The 14,557-nt window shown below is 44.9% G+C and overlaps 1 protein-coding gene across 3 annotated transcripts in view; it reads right to left on the reverse strand.

Annotated features, from left to right (window-relative positions):
* Nucleotides 1-1,025: 1,025 nt before the first annotated feature.
* LOC106562145 (immunoglobulin superfamily DCC subclass member 4) overlaps nucleotides 1,026-14,557 on the reverse strand; it is a 63,839-nt gene continuing 50,307 nt past the window's right edge. The window contains exons 14-21 of one of the 3 annotated variants that reach the window (XM_045689095.1): nucleotides 13,839-13,966; nucleotides 12,594-12,764; nucleotides 12,321-12,455; nucleotides 11,116-11,218; nucleotides 9,766-9,997; nucleotides 9,536-9,664; nucleotides 7,888-8,136; nucleotides 1,026-7,803 (exon numbers count right to left, since the gene is read on the reverse strand). In XM_045689095.1, coding sequence (XP_045545051.1) covers nucleotides 7,408-7,803; nucleotides 7,888-8,136; nucleotides 9,536-9,664; nucleotides 9,766-9,997; nucleotides 11,116-11,218; nucleotides 12,321-12,455; nucleotides 12,594-12,764; nucleotides 13,839-13,966 — 1,543 coding nt within the window. In that variant the 3' untranslated portion in view covers nucleotides 1,026-7,407. Of the gene's footprint in view, nucleotides 8,137-9,535; nucleotides 9,665-9,765; nucleotides 9,998-11,115; nucleotides 11,219-12,320; nucleotides 12,456-12,593; nucleotides 12,765-13,838; nucleotides 13,967-14,557 lie in introns of all 3 variants that reach the window. The other 2 variants (XM_045689094.1, XM_045689093.1) reach the window with 2 other exon arrangements.

The following is a 14,557-nucleotide window of genomic DNA, read 5'->3' on the forward strand; positions in this document are numbered from 1 at the left end:
AGGCATTAATCATGCAAACACGTCTTCTTTACTGTGGCACAGCATCAGTGAGATTCTAACCCATGATCTTCTGTTTTTTATCCATGGAATTAATCCACTGCACCAGCAGGATGGAACTAGCATGCCATGTTTTTTTAAACTCATACATAGCGGTTGAATTTAGTCTATTCAAACAGGCCCCATTTCAAAGGAAACATGCACTCCTTAACGTTCTGAGAAACATATGTTTCTTAGAACTTGGTGAGAGCGTGGTTGTCCTATGGTTATTTTGCATACAACCTTCCCACAACATTTTGTGAAAGGTGCAGGACAGTTGATTGGTTTTGGAACATTCTCAGCACATTTGAGGAACTTGACAAAAAATGTATTTTCTTGGTATTTCATTACTTTAACATAACGTTTCCCTAAAAGTTCAAACGTGGTTGCATTTAATGTTTGATGATGTTCTATGAACGTTTTCCAAATGGTTTGACATTGTGAATGTTCTCAAATAGGGAATTTCAGTACATCAACATAACATTTCCTACAGGTTTCCTCATGGTTCTAAATAAAGTAATGTTCTCAGAATGTTCAGAGAACCTTAAGAAACAACGTTCTTCTGTGGGAATTTCAGTACAACGTTTTCTGCAGGTTTCCTCATGGCTCTATTTAAAGTCATGTTCTCAGAACATTGAGAAAACTTTCCATAAAAACCAAAAGAAAACAGTGAAGTTGAAAGTTTCTTAATGTTTTTTTAAAGACGTATACATTCCGTTCTCACGTCAACAAAACTCTCTCTATCCTCCATCTTGTTAAGTGTGTTCAGGTGTTTTGGCCGCGCCACACCTGATCTTATGTGCTAGCTGGGCACTGACACCGGTTATACAGAGAACAGAGAACCAAGAACAGTCAAGGCACTGCTCTCCATGTCCATAAGTATCCATGCATGGTTGTTCATGGGTGACTGTAATATTAGTGAAACATCAAGACTAAAGATTATTATCAGGTGGTCAAAGAAGGGTTACAAACAGTCAGACAAATCTGTGCTCAGTTATCCTCATCTCTTTATTAAGATGCTTTATTTACACAACAGTAGTTTGCTCAGACATCTTGAGTTGCTGTGAGTTTGACAAGTTCACTGATGGTAACACAGTGTGGGATAAACTTTAAAAAAAAACAAGATTTCTTCTCATCCATGTCCACAACTTTGGCCAGCCATATGTACACTGAGTATACAAAACATAAGGAACACCTGCTCTTTCCATGACATAGACTGACCAGGTGAATCCAGGTGAAAGCTATGATCCCTTATTGATGTCACTTGTTAAATCCACTTCAATCAGTGTTGCTGAAGGGGAGGAGACAGGTTAAATAATTAATTTTAAGCCTTGAGACAATTGAGACATGGATGGTGTATGTGTGCCATTCAGAGGGTGAATGGGCAAGACAAAAAAGACTTAAGTGCCTTTGAAAGGGTTATGGTAGTAGGTGTGAGGTGCACTGGTTTGAGTGTGTCAAAAACTACAATGCTGCTGGGTTTTTCCACGCTCAACAGTTTCCTGTGTGTATCAAGAATGGTCCACCAGCCAAAGGACATCCAGCCGAAAGGGGTGCAATTCAATATTACGAAGGTGATCCTAATGTTTTGTACACTCAGAGTATATGTTACAGCCATCTCCTAAACGAAAGGTTTCATCAGGGATTTATCGCTAACACTTGAGTCAACCAATTTTTTAAAGACCAAGTTAAATTGCACTTCTTGACATTTTTGACACTGACTCTCTGAAGTTGCCATGGCCCCAACTTCCATAAGACTTTAAAAAAAACAATGCTGGAATGCATAAAAAGGGGAAGACATATTACTGTGCAAAGCTGATGCCACAGGGAAGGGGTCATGTGTAGTGATGGACAGGTGTTCAGCAGTGGACAGGTGTGTTAATCAGTGAGGATGGCTGTGATGACACACTGTGTAAGAGGGAGAGAAGAGCATCAGAGCACTGCCCGGATGTACGTAATGTAGCACCGACTCACTCAGACACCCTCTACCGCCTCTCTCACGCAGCGATACCACCGCCAACATGTTATTCCTACTTTCACAATGCAAACGCTTTTTCAAGACACTGCACACATACGAAGATAATAGAAGTGCTAATTCACAAGAAGTGCTCCAACAACAAGAGTTGATATCGCGAGTGAGTTTGAAGTGAAAGAGGTTGCATACGTACGACACAATGAAAATAATGTACTGTAAAAAAGACATCAGAATTCGGGTGGTGGTACAAGACTAAGGTCTCTATGATTGGACATTCTGGATAAAGCACAGTTCAGCTGGTTAAGAAGTAGAAGAATGCACAAATGTGACATCACTGGACAAGGTAGCTCACCACAAAGCACCAGAGGACACAGAGCCAGAATACATTGATACATTTTTTCTTTTACAAAACTAAAAGCTAAATAATATATGCCATTTAGCAGAAACCTCTATCCGAATCTGTGTATCAGCGTTTGTTTCGTGTTTTTCAGGATTACAAGTGGTGAGGTTTTGTTTGACAACTAATGACATGCTTCAGAGTCGGGTATACTGTACATGCTGGCAAGTCCTCTACAGTTTTATGGAAAGACACGGTATCCTGAGTAGAGAACAGTAAAGACCAGTATTCTACAGAAATGTCTGCACTGAGAGGTAAGACCTGCAGGTAGACATTCCTCTTCAACAATCAATCACCGCTCCACAACTCCACTCTTCTTGGCACTGATATCACAGGGGTTTCCCTGCACTACTTTCCCTAATTTCACCCCTACTTTCCTTCACCCTCCTCCCTTTACCTCCATGCCTCTCCTCACCCCCCCCACCCACCCTGCACCTGCATCCACTCACCACTCAAGGGTTTATGCTTAGAGTCGAAAATAAATCCACTGCAACAAGAGATATTTCCAGCTGAGATAAGACAAGCAGTATTACGTCATCTTCTGCCAGCTTGGCTCCCTCAAAAGGATTCTTATAAACATCATTTCCATTATTCATAATGATCTTCATTAAATTAACAAGTAACCAACAAAATGAGGTATTCTTGTGATAAAAGCTCTATAAAAAAAGAGAGGATCCCGTTATTGAACTAATGTGCATATTTGATCAGATTAGAGCAAGATATTACTACACTGAGCATCATATCGGCTTACTCTGGGCAAAGATGCTTACAGTAAGGAACACTATGTACTGTAAGATATGTGGTTCGAAGGAAATAGTGAAGAGAACTAACTCAACCTCTTCAGTGAGAGCACACATTCTTTATGCTGGAGGCGGTTTTAAGTCTTCAACGTTGGCTCTGTTTTCAACAGACCACACAATGTCGCTGCAATAGGTGCCCCTTGAGTAAGCGTTTGAAACAGAGCTGAGATTGACACTACAAGATGTGTATGTTAAAAACAGACGCTTCAGTAGAAATGTGAGTAGAGAACATGTAACACCTTCTGTAATGTTGCAAAGATACAATACATACTGTACGCCTGTGAGATTCAAATGAACTGTAAACAGTCACCTTCTCACAGCTTCACTCAGTCTAAAATAGATATTGGTAGTTATACTGTATACGGTCCTATTAAATAATAATGTATTGGGTGGACACCTTTCATTCAAATCTAACTGACTAAATAAACCTGGATGAGTTAATCAGAGCACAATGACTCATTTCTAAAGGGAGTTTTGTATCCACAATGACTGGACTGATTGTATAGATTATAGATGGACTGAGAAAGTTTTCCTGATGATCATGCTGCAGAGGAACAAAGTGCTGATCTATTAGAGCAGAAGGATTTGTCTTGAGAAAAAAAAAGCCAGAACAGGAGCATGGAGCGAACGAGACTGAGAATGTATGGGTTGTAAGATGACAACACAAAATGGACATTATTTTGCTTAGATACAGTTTGAGCATGCCTGATCCTGAGTGAGGTCTGTTCAAAGTATAAAACTGGAATGCTTTAGTTATGAGACTCTTCTATATGCCTCTGAGTTCTAGCACCTATCTGGACTAGCTGAGTCCTCATTCATCTGACAGACCATAAGACTCAATGTCTTGGGCCACGTTTACAACAGGCCCATTATACCTGTATAGTCTTTGATATAGGCATACTCTAATTTAGACAAAAAGCCTCACACAAAGTATGATGAGATATTCTTGTCCTTGTGTGGAGAGACTATTTTGAATAGATATTTTGTTAGGGTACACAAAGGTAAGTATAAGAAATGTAAGCATGCATTATGCTAAATAAAATAATAAAGACGCTTGTTTAAAAATGCTATAAAGGAAGAAATGAAAACATGAGGGTAATACAAAATAGAGGATCTGTGTTTGTAAGAAGGATTATTTACAGTGCCAATGTAAAGTCTACACCGCCTTGAACCTTTTTTTTCTTCACATTTTGTTGTGTTACAAAGTGGGATTGAAGTAGATTTAATTGTATATTTTTGTCATTGATCTACACAAAATACTCCATAATGTGAAAGTTTAAAGAAAATTCTACACATGTTTACAAATTAATAAACCTTAACTGAAATATAGTTCTTGCACAAGTATTCACCTCTTTGTTTAGGCAAGCCTAAAGTAGTTCAGAAGTAACATTTGGCTTAACAAATCACATAAGTTACATGGACTCGGTGTGAAATAATAGCGGTTGAACTGATTTTTGAATGACTAACCTTTCCTCTGTCCACCATACATACAACAACTGTAAGGTCCCTCAGTCAAGTATTGAATTTCAAGCACAGATTCAACTACAAGACCAGGTATGCTTTTGGAAAGCCTCATAAAGAAGGGCAGTGATTGGTAGATGGGTAACCACAACACATCAGACATTGAATATATCTTTAAGCATGGACAATAATTATGCTGTGGATGGTGTATTAAATCACCCAGAGACATCAAAGATGCAGTCGTCCTTCTGAACTGAGCTGCAGGACAGGAAGGAAACTGCTTAGGGATGTCACCATGAGGCCATTGGTGATTTTAAAACAGTTACAGAGTTCAATGGCTGTAATGGGAGAAAATAGAGGATAGATCAACAAGATTGTAGTGACTCGACAATAATGACAGAGTTAAAAGAGAATACAAATATACAGATTACAAATATTCCAAAACATGCATATGTATGCAACAAGGCACTAAAGTAATATTGCAAAAAAACACAGCAAATGAATACACCTTTTGGCCTAAATGCAAAGCATTATGTTTGGGGCAAATCCAACACAACACATCACTGAGTTACTGCCTTCTTATTTTCCAGCATGGTGGTGGCTGCATCATGGTATGGGCATGCTTGACATCGGCAAAGACGGGGGACTTTTCAGGATGAAAAGAAAACAGACAGAGCTAAGCACTGGAAAAATCCTAGGGGAAACCCTGCTTCACTCTGCTTTACACCAGACACCTGGATAGGAATTCACCTTTCAGCAGGACAATAACCTATAACACAAATCTAAATCTACACTGGAGTTGCTTACCAAGAAGACAGTGAATGTTCCTGAGAACCAAGTTACAGTTTTGACTTAAATCTGCATGAATTTTTTGGGCAAAACTTGAAAATTGCTGTCTAGCCATTATCCCCAAACCCTTGACAAAGCTTGAAGAATTTTGAAAAGAATAATGGGAAAATATTGTGCAATCCAGATGTGCAAAGCTCTTATGAGACTTACCTAATGAAGTTATATTAAAGTGTTCTATTTTTCATCAATCTTTAAAAAATATAGAATTTTTCTTCGACTTAAAAAATTACAGAGTATATAAAAATGTCAATTAAATCCATTTTAATTCCACTTTGTAACGCAACAAAAATTTGAAAAAAGTTCAAAAGGTGTAAAGACTTTACATGTGGTCTTGTGAAAGACCTCAGGCTGGCGAGAGTCAAAAGTACAAAGAAAGACTGGAAATATGGCTGAAAATAGAAGTGGTGTCTAGGTCTATTTCTCTATGATATCTCCAACCCCCTCTCACCTGCAGAGGGAGGAGCTCAGACACAGCTGAGAAAGGATGAGTGAGATGGCATCACAAAGGGTGAGGCCTCCTGACGGAGCCTTGTTCATCTGTAGTAGGTCTAGTAACAAGCTACCATATATTAGGCCTGGTAACTAAACTGCTGCATTATTTACCTAAGGTGAAAAGTGATTTGCGGTAATTGGTCAATTAAAAATGTTTTTCTTTTCCGGTCCAAAGTAGATTGAGGGGGGTGACGACAGTTGGAAACCCAGATCTAATGGAACAACTGATAAAGGGGAAAAGGGCAATAAACAGAGTTCTGAGAAAGACCGTTATGTACCATACGTGTCATTTCCTGTAGGTAATACACATCGATGTATACAGAAAGAAGGGGACAGGAAGTTATTCCTGAAAGTATTGAAGGCTATGAATTAAACAGTTAAAAAACAGATTCTAAAAGATGCACCTATCTGCATGACACTATTAAAATCACCAACAAACCATCCTGTAAAGAAATGAGGTAGTGCTGTTGACTGGGAGCAAAACCAGGAGACCACTGCTATAAGATGTGTTATTTTGTCATACACCTACACGTCTCATCTAGTCCTCCCCCCAAAATAATGCAACCTATATCAACAACATGTACTGTATGCGGTTCCTTCAAATTTTCTTCAATTGCCTCATTTATTTTCCTTTTTCAATATATTTGTCCTATTTTTATTGAATATAATCATCTATATAAATATACAGAGGTTAAAAATGCTCCTAAAATATTAGGCACCTGAGACCCCCAAGCTCCATTCAGGGAATGTGTGTGTGGATCCTGAGACAGCAGGAGGTTGGAGAGAGAGAGAGAGAGAGAGACAGGAGGTCTGCACTCTCAGTGTCTAAATATAAGGCTTCTTTCCTGGTGCTGGGGCAGGCAGCATCCATACAGTGGAACAGCCAATAGGAACAGCTCAGTCATTTGAAAGGAGCCAGAGTGAGAGTGAAGGCCATATATATGGTCCCGGTTCTGCTCTATCTTCATCCATGGTGCTGAATCAAGAGCCTCTCCACCATCATCAGCTGACCAAAGGTAGGTCTTGAAGTACCACACGCCCACGCTCATTCTAAGAGTCCAACAGGTCAAGGCTTATGAAAAAAGGAATATCCTGCTTTCTACACTATGATTCCGTCATCGTACGTCTGTAATAGGAGCCTGTAGCAAAGTACAGAGTAAGGCCAGACTAACATACTGCTGCTATGCAACAAAATGAATACCCATACATACTAGCACAAAAAATATATACTGTATATATATATACACATATAAAACAATGGATTCAAAGTATCTATAAAACTGAGCCAGGAAGAAGAAAATCAGATACTGAGGTGCTTTAAAAAAAACATTTGATTCATGATGAGAAAAAGAAAGACATCCAGCTGTTCTTGGTGTGGGAGTTTGGTTCTCCTCTTGCTAAGGGCACAGGTAGCTGTGCGCTGCTGAGTTAGAGTGGACAAGGCCGGCGCTGACGAAAGGAGAGGGGGACGGGGGAGGGGGGCAGTGTCTGGAGTCTCCGTTCCCCTGGGTCTCCTGCCCTGGCCGCAGGGGCTTGGTGGAGTGGAAGCCGTTGGTAAGCCCCATTTCCGGGTGCCGCCCCACATCTACAGTCAGCTGGGCTGCCACGCCCACCATGCCCCCAACCATGCCCTCTGGCTGCCCATTGTGATTGGACACTGGCTCCAGGACGGGGCCGGATGGGACCTTGGGCAGGGGTTGTGTCTGTAGGGACTCCTCCCCTGGTGATGGACGTTGTGGTGCCTGGGCAGCCTGTCTGACTGGCTCCCCTGGATGTTGTGGTGCCTGGGCAGCCTGGCTCACTGGCTCCCCTGGATGTTGTGGTGCCTGGGCAGCCTGGCTCACTGGCTCCCCTGGATGTTGTGGTGCCTGGGCAGCCTGTCTCACTGGCTCCCCTGGATGTTGTGTCCCATTTGGGTGTAAAGGGGCCTGGGCAGGCTGTCTGACTGAGGAGTAAGCTGCCTCGGACAGTGAAGGCCCCCTGGTGGCCTGAGAGTCCTCTTCCCTGTCACTCTGCGCCTCCTGCTGCTCCTTCTCCAGGTCGTTCAGCTCAGAATGAACTATGACCTCTGCCTCCACCTGGTTACAACTGCACAGGGAGGAGTCCAGTTGGTCCTCAGGGTTGCCCTGAAACACACACCACACACAGTTAGCAGACATTGAATTATTTAATTTCATACAGTCAGCCCATGTTAGAGTGGAGTCCTGTCTAGTTTGTACTCCTGTTGTTCTGTATTAACATACAGCTGTAAATGACCTTACACCAGTGGTGTCAATCATAACTGAAAGGCAGCCATAATACAATTATAACACAGTGAGTATTTCTTGCTATGGTATCCAGCTTTCTGAACTGCATACCATTCTCTAAATTAAATCACTGAGAATACGACTGAAATGTCACCAGTAAAATAGAGCAGTGGTGGTATGAGGTGTGACTGCAAAATAAATGAGGGATTCATTATAGATTAATTATAGCTTTCCCCTCCTACACTTTTGAAGGGTATGAGAGTACCTTAACAGTGGCAGAGTAATTAATTTATCAGATGCATGATCAAGCGGCTCATTCAGCTTTCAGCCAGTGTCACATTCTAATTAGCTATACGTCATCCTGACACCTCGTTCACTGTTTCATTACTTCCTGTTCAGCTCTCACACAAACCACTCTACCTCTACACCATCTCTTACTGCTCTTCTACATGCACGCACGCCGCACACACACACACACACACACCACGCCCACGCGCACACACACGCCACGCGCACACACACGCCACGCTCGCGCACACACCACGCTCGCGCGCGCACACACCACGCTCGCGCGCACACACACCACGCTCGCTCGCGCGCACACACACACACCACGCTCGCGCGCGCGCACACACACACACCACGCCGCGCGCGCGCACACACCACGCTCGCGACGCACACACACACCACGCTCGCGCACACACACACACCACGCTCGCACACACACACACCACGCTCGCACACACACACACCACGCTCGCACACACACACACCACGCTCGCACACACACACACCACGCTCGCACACACACAAACCACGCTCGCACACACACACACAACCACGCTCGCACACACACACAAACCACGCTCGCACACACACACACAAACCACGCTCGCACACACACAAACCACGCTCGCACACACACAAACCACGCTCGCACACACACACACAAACCACGCTCTCGCACACACACCCTCGCACACAAACCACGCTCGCACACAAACCACGCTCGCACACAAACCACGCTCGCACACAAACCACGCTCGCACACAAACCACGCCCGCACACAAACCACGCTCGCACACACACAAACCACGCTCGCACACACACAAACCACGGTCGCACACAAACCACACTCGCACACAAACCACGCTCGCACACACACAAACCATGCTCGCACACAAACCACTTTCTACCCCATCTACCTCTTATTCTTGTACATACACACACGCACGCACGCACGCACGCGCACTGACACACACAAACTCTGCTCACATACCTTGCCATTCTCTGTGTTGGTCATGTCCAAAGTTCCATTGTTGAGATTTGGAGAGTCCTCTGTGATGGTGTCCCTGTATTTGGTGATCCGGTTGGCCCAGTTACGACTAACTGACCCATTCCAAGCAGCCTGGAGAATGACAAAGTCAGAAGAAAAACACGACACAACAAGTAACCTTGAAAAGTACTATATTTGTGTCTAGTGTGGTATCCAGTGTCCTGACTACTCACCTTGAGCTCAGTTCCTAGGGCATCGTCCCCTACTCCTACATTACCCATGAGGCTGTGCTCCTCAGTGGGCTCTGTGAGGGGTTGGGCACGGTCATGGTCCAGGCTGCCCAGGGGCATCAGGGTCTCTAGCTCATGGCAATCACTGCATTCTGGCACCATGGTGGGCACAGACCTACCCCCATGATGGTACTGTGGGGGCAGAGCAGTGGAGTCCAGCCCTCCAGACACCTCTCTGGTTACACAGCACAGAGGGACACGGGTTAAGGATTAGAGTTATGTCACTGCACATGGTTTAACCTCAGAGCACAGTATTAAAAACAAGGATGATCATGAACAATTGTGTTTTTTATAAGAAAACTTCTGGATTTTGCCAATGAAGCCATTAATCTACTTCCCCAGAGTCAGATGAACTCCTAGATACCATTTGTATGTCTCTGCGTCCAGTATGAAGGAAGTTAGAGGTTGTTTCACAAGCCAATGCTAACTAGCGTTAGTATATACCTATAGACTTCCAGGCATTGTACTAACATGCTAGCAGATACCATAGACTTCCAGTCATTGCGCTAACGCGAAACGACCTCTAACTTCCTTCATACTGGACAAAGAGACATGGAAATGGTATCCATGAGTTCATCTGCTCCTGGGGAAGTAGATAAAGGAAGGCCTCATTGCCAAAATCCCAAAGTATCCTTCTAAAAACAAATATGAGGAATGCATTGTCATAGACAGTCATTACAACTATAACAGTAGGATGAACAACATATTGTCACTCCATCTCAAATTGTGATGGCTAGCTGGATTCCCTATAGTACACACTGGAATTCAAACGAGCTAAATACCAAAACAGACAGTAATAATAGTTGTTCCGTATTAATGCAAAATTATTCAAAATTATTCACATCTGAAATGTCAAATGTGCAGCATGAAGACACGGACCCCCCCCCGGGTCTCACACAAAAGTCACCCTAATTCTGTAGCTATATAAAACATCTCCAAATCCTCCACTTCTATTTCAATCAGTTTACTGCTCTCCCTGCCAAACCCAATGCAGGGAAACATGACTTTTGTTTCATATTCTTTCCTACTCATTAACCGCACAGCTTCATAATAGACCAACAGCAGCCATCTGTGGTGCTCTGTCTTTCAGGACACACTCCCCAACATCTGCCTGTCTGTCTCTCTGCTGCTGCAGCTTCTCTCACTCACACACACACACACACACACACACACACACACACACACACACCTTCCCTTAAATCTTACAATGCCAGTGAAAGCTTAATGATCCTCAAATCCTAGACGTACATACTAAAATAGGCAGTCATTTGCTTTCAAGTGGCCTCTTCTTACCTGGCCTTGCCGTTGCGGAAGCTGACACACATACAAAGGAGCATGCTGAGCAGCCCCAGACACACACCAACTATGATGCCTGTCACTGCATGGATGTCCAGCTCTATAGAGAACAGGGAACAGCCCAGGAAGGCATGCAGGAAACGGGGAGAGAAAACAGACAAGATACTGGATGAGTGTCTGAACCTGTCAGCACAGGACGCAGTTAGAGAACAGAATGTAAGTGGGAGGATGAATGATAATATACTGTATATGCAGTATGATGACAGCTGGATTCCACCGCTCAATCAATTTCAGCGGGCCATGAAGGAACCAATTCACACTTCCTGGGAGGGAGGTATTAATTGAGCTTGGGCGATTGCTGTCTATCTGGCAGCAGAGTGGAGAGAGGACAGATGGCGCTCACTCCGCTCTCGCCCGCCCACCATCCACCTCGCCCTCAATCACATTGCATTTACTACTGGCAAGACTATCTGATGGAGTCGAATATGGGGCAACTCAGCAGGACCAGAATAAACCTGCTACTTGGTTATCTTAGTCTGCCTTTCTACGTCTCAGTGGTTTCAGCTAATGCCCTGTGCCAACCAGAGGAGGATGGACTCCCCTAGCTCCAATGTTGTGACCTTTGGCTTCTGAATGGAGCTCTCCTGGCTTGCTTCTAGATGCTCAAGTTTAGCTGTTGTGTTCATTATTCTCTGCTGGACAATGTGTAATTGGGCTACAAATAGATAATGATTTATGGAGGTATTCAACAGTGTGCACATATCCTTCTTTCTTTTCCCCTGCCAAGCCCCTATAGAATGAGCCACTCTGTCACAGGCCCCTTCACCGTGGTTATAGACAAGGTGTCATCCACAGCTCTTCTGCTTCTCAAAGTCAGATGTGAAGTTGATTCACAGAGCTCTCTGAGTGCAGCGGCCGCTGAGGTCACCACTTTAATATTCACCTCAGAAGGCCAGAGAGTGAGGAGAGATATGACACAGCCTGCAGGCTTCTCTCCCCCACTGGCAGGGATGGATTAACCACTTTAAAGGACTCTCTGTGTGTGTGTGTGTGTGTGTGTGTGTGTGTGTGTGTGTGTGTGTGTGTGTGTGTGTGTGTGTGTGTGTGTGTGTGTGTGTGTGTGTGTGTGTGTGTCAGGAAATACCTATGTAAGTGATGACACACACACCATCACAGTATGTGTAGAGAGTAGACCCACTCACCATATTTCCTGGGAGGAGTGTGCACATCCTTCACTGGGGAGTAAGGCCCCATTCCCACCTCAGTGGACGCCCGCATCTTAAAGAAGTATTGTGTCCCACTAGACAGCCCTGTTACCTCAGCACTCATGATGGTCCCTAAGAGGGAGGGAGGGAGAGAGAGAGAGAGAGGGAGAGGTAGAGGGAGGGAAGTGTGTGAGTCATTAACAGTCACATTTGCATCCACTTACAGAACCCACACAGTTCCTCGCTACAGCCGCAGCTTCAGCCACCCACCATCTTGGGAGAGGTTGTTCCACAGGTGCTCAGGCTGGCTGAGGTTGATGGTGTATAGGATCCTGTAGCTGATGATGATGCCATTGGGCTCCACAGGTGGGCGCCAGTTGACCAACACAGAGGAGGAGTCCAAGGCACTGAGCTGCAGCTCCGCTGGGGGGGTGGAGGGTACTGGGGACACAGGGGGTGAAGTCAGTAATCACACCCCAGAAATAAAGCACCACAGCGGGCTGGCCACACAGGCTTTGTGTGGCTGGCTGGGACAGGTGTGACACCCCTCTGGGACAAGGTGCCCTTGCCACCTGGTCACAAAGTGGGGGCTGAGGGCAGGGACTGGGACTCAGGTGACAGAGGGCGGTAGTATGGGGTCCGGCAGGCAGCTACCCCTGCTGTGTCAAACCAAAGACCCCTACTTCGTTGCCCTGGTAATGAATCCCCTGCTGGCTGGCCCCTCCTGGCCAGTATTCACAAAACGTCTCAATGCTGATCTAGGATCAGTTTGACCTTTTAGATCGTAATGAATAAGACAGAGAGGACTTGATCCTAGATCAGCACTCGTCCCTGGCCCCTCCCTGACACCACTTGGCTGAACTGATTGACGGGCCCTGTCCCAGACAGCTCTTGGCCAACACAAGGGCCACTTCCAACTGGACATTTAATTACAGCCAATTATCTCCCTACGCCGCTAAAGATTAATCCCTTCTCTGTTAACCTGCCTCAATCACATTTGCTCAGTCTCACACACACAGTTTTGTATTGCTATCCTTGTGGGGACCAAATAATTGATTCCCATCCAAAATCCCATTTTGTCTAACCCTAAATCTAACCCTAGCCTTAACCCTTAACCCTTTACCTAACCATAACCCTAACCCCAAACCCCTAACCCTAAAACTAACCTAACCTTAAGTCCTAACCCCAATTCTAACCCTAATTGTAACCCTAAACCTAAACCCAACCCCTAAGCCTAAAATAGCATTTTTCCTTGTGGGGACTGTCAAAATCTCCCCACTGGTCCGAATTTTCCTTGTTTTACTATACTTGTGAGGACTTCTGGTAGCCAGAAGGATAGTAAAACAAAAACACACACACACCAACGAACTACACACCTCTGTCAGAAACAAAAACACCCTCACAGAGGAAGTGAAAGTGAGCGACAGAGCATATTGAATACAAGCATCCACCTTTATGTTACACAGATGCACAGATTTTTCCACTACACTGATGAGTGTAACAGCAGAGACTTACTGTCAGTGAGAGTGGACTCCTCCACAGTGCCGCTGAAGGGACCAACCACGTCTCCTCCATTGGACTGCACAGCCAGCTCATAGCGGGTGTAGGGTTTTAGGGCCCCCAAGAGGATCTCCTGAGCTGAGCTGCAAAACACAGTTTGGGAGAGAAAAAATGGTGTAGTAGGAGACCAGGAGATGTGTTGTGTTTGGGGTGGTGGTCCCTGACTGACCTGGTGTAGTAGGAGACCAGGAGATGTGTTGTGTTTGGGGTGGTGGTCCCTGACTGACCTGGTGTAGTAGGAGACCAGGAGATGTGTTGTGTTTGGGGTGGTGGTCCCTGACTGACCTGGTGTAGTAGGAGACCAGGAGATGTGTTGTGTTTGGGGTGGTGGTCCCTGACTGACCTGGTGTAGTAAGAGACCAGGAGATGTGTTGTGTTTGGGGTGGTCCCTGACTGACCTGGTGTAGTAGGAGACCAGGAGATGTGTTGTGTTTGGGGTGGTGGTCCCTGACTGACCTGGTGTAGTAGGAGACCAGGAGATGTGTTGTGTTTGGGGTAGTGGTCCCTGACTGACCTGGTGTAGTAGGAGACCAGGAGATGTGTTGTGTTTGGGATGGTCCCTGACTGACCTGGTGTAGTAGGAGACCAGGAGATGTGTTGTGTTTGGGGTGGTGGTCCCTGACTGACCTGGTGTAGTAGGAGACCAGGAGATGTGTTGTGTTTGGGGTGGTGGT

Source organism: Salmo salar, chromosome ssa11 (assembly GCF_905237065.1).
Source record: "Salmo salar chromosome ssa11, Ssal_v3.1, whole genome shotgun sequence".
Lineage (NCBI taxonomy): Eukaryota > Metazoa > Chordata > Actinopteri > Salmoniformes > Salmonidae > Salmo > Salmo salar.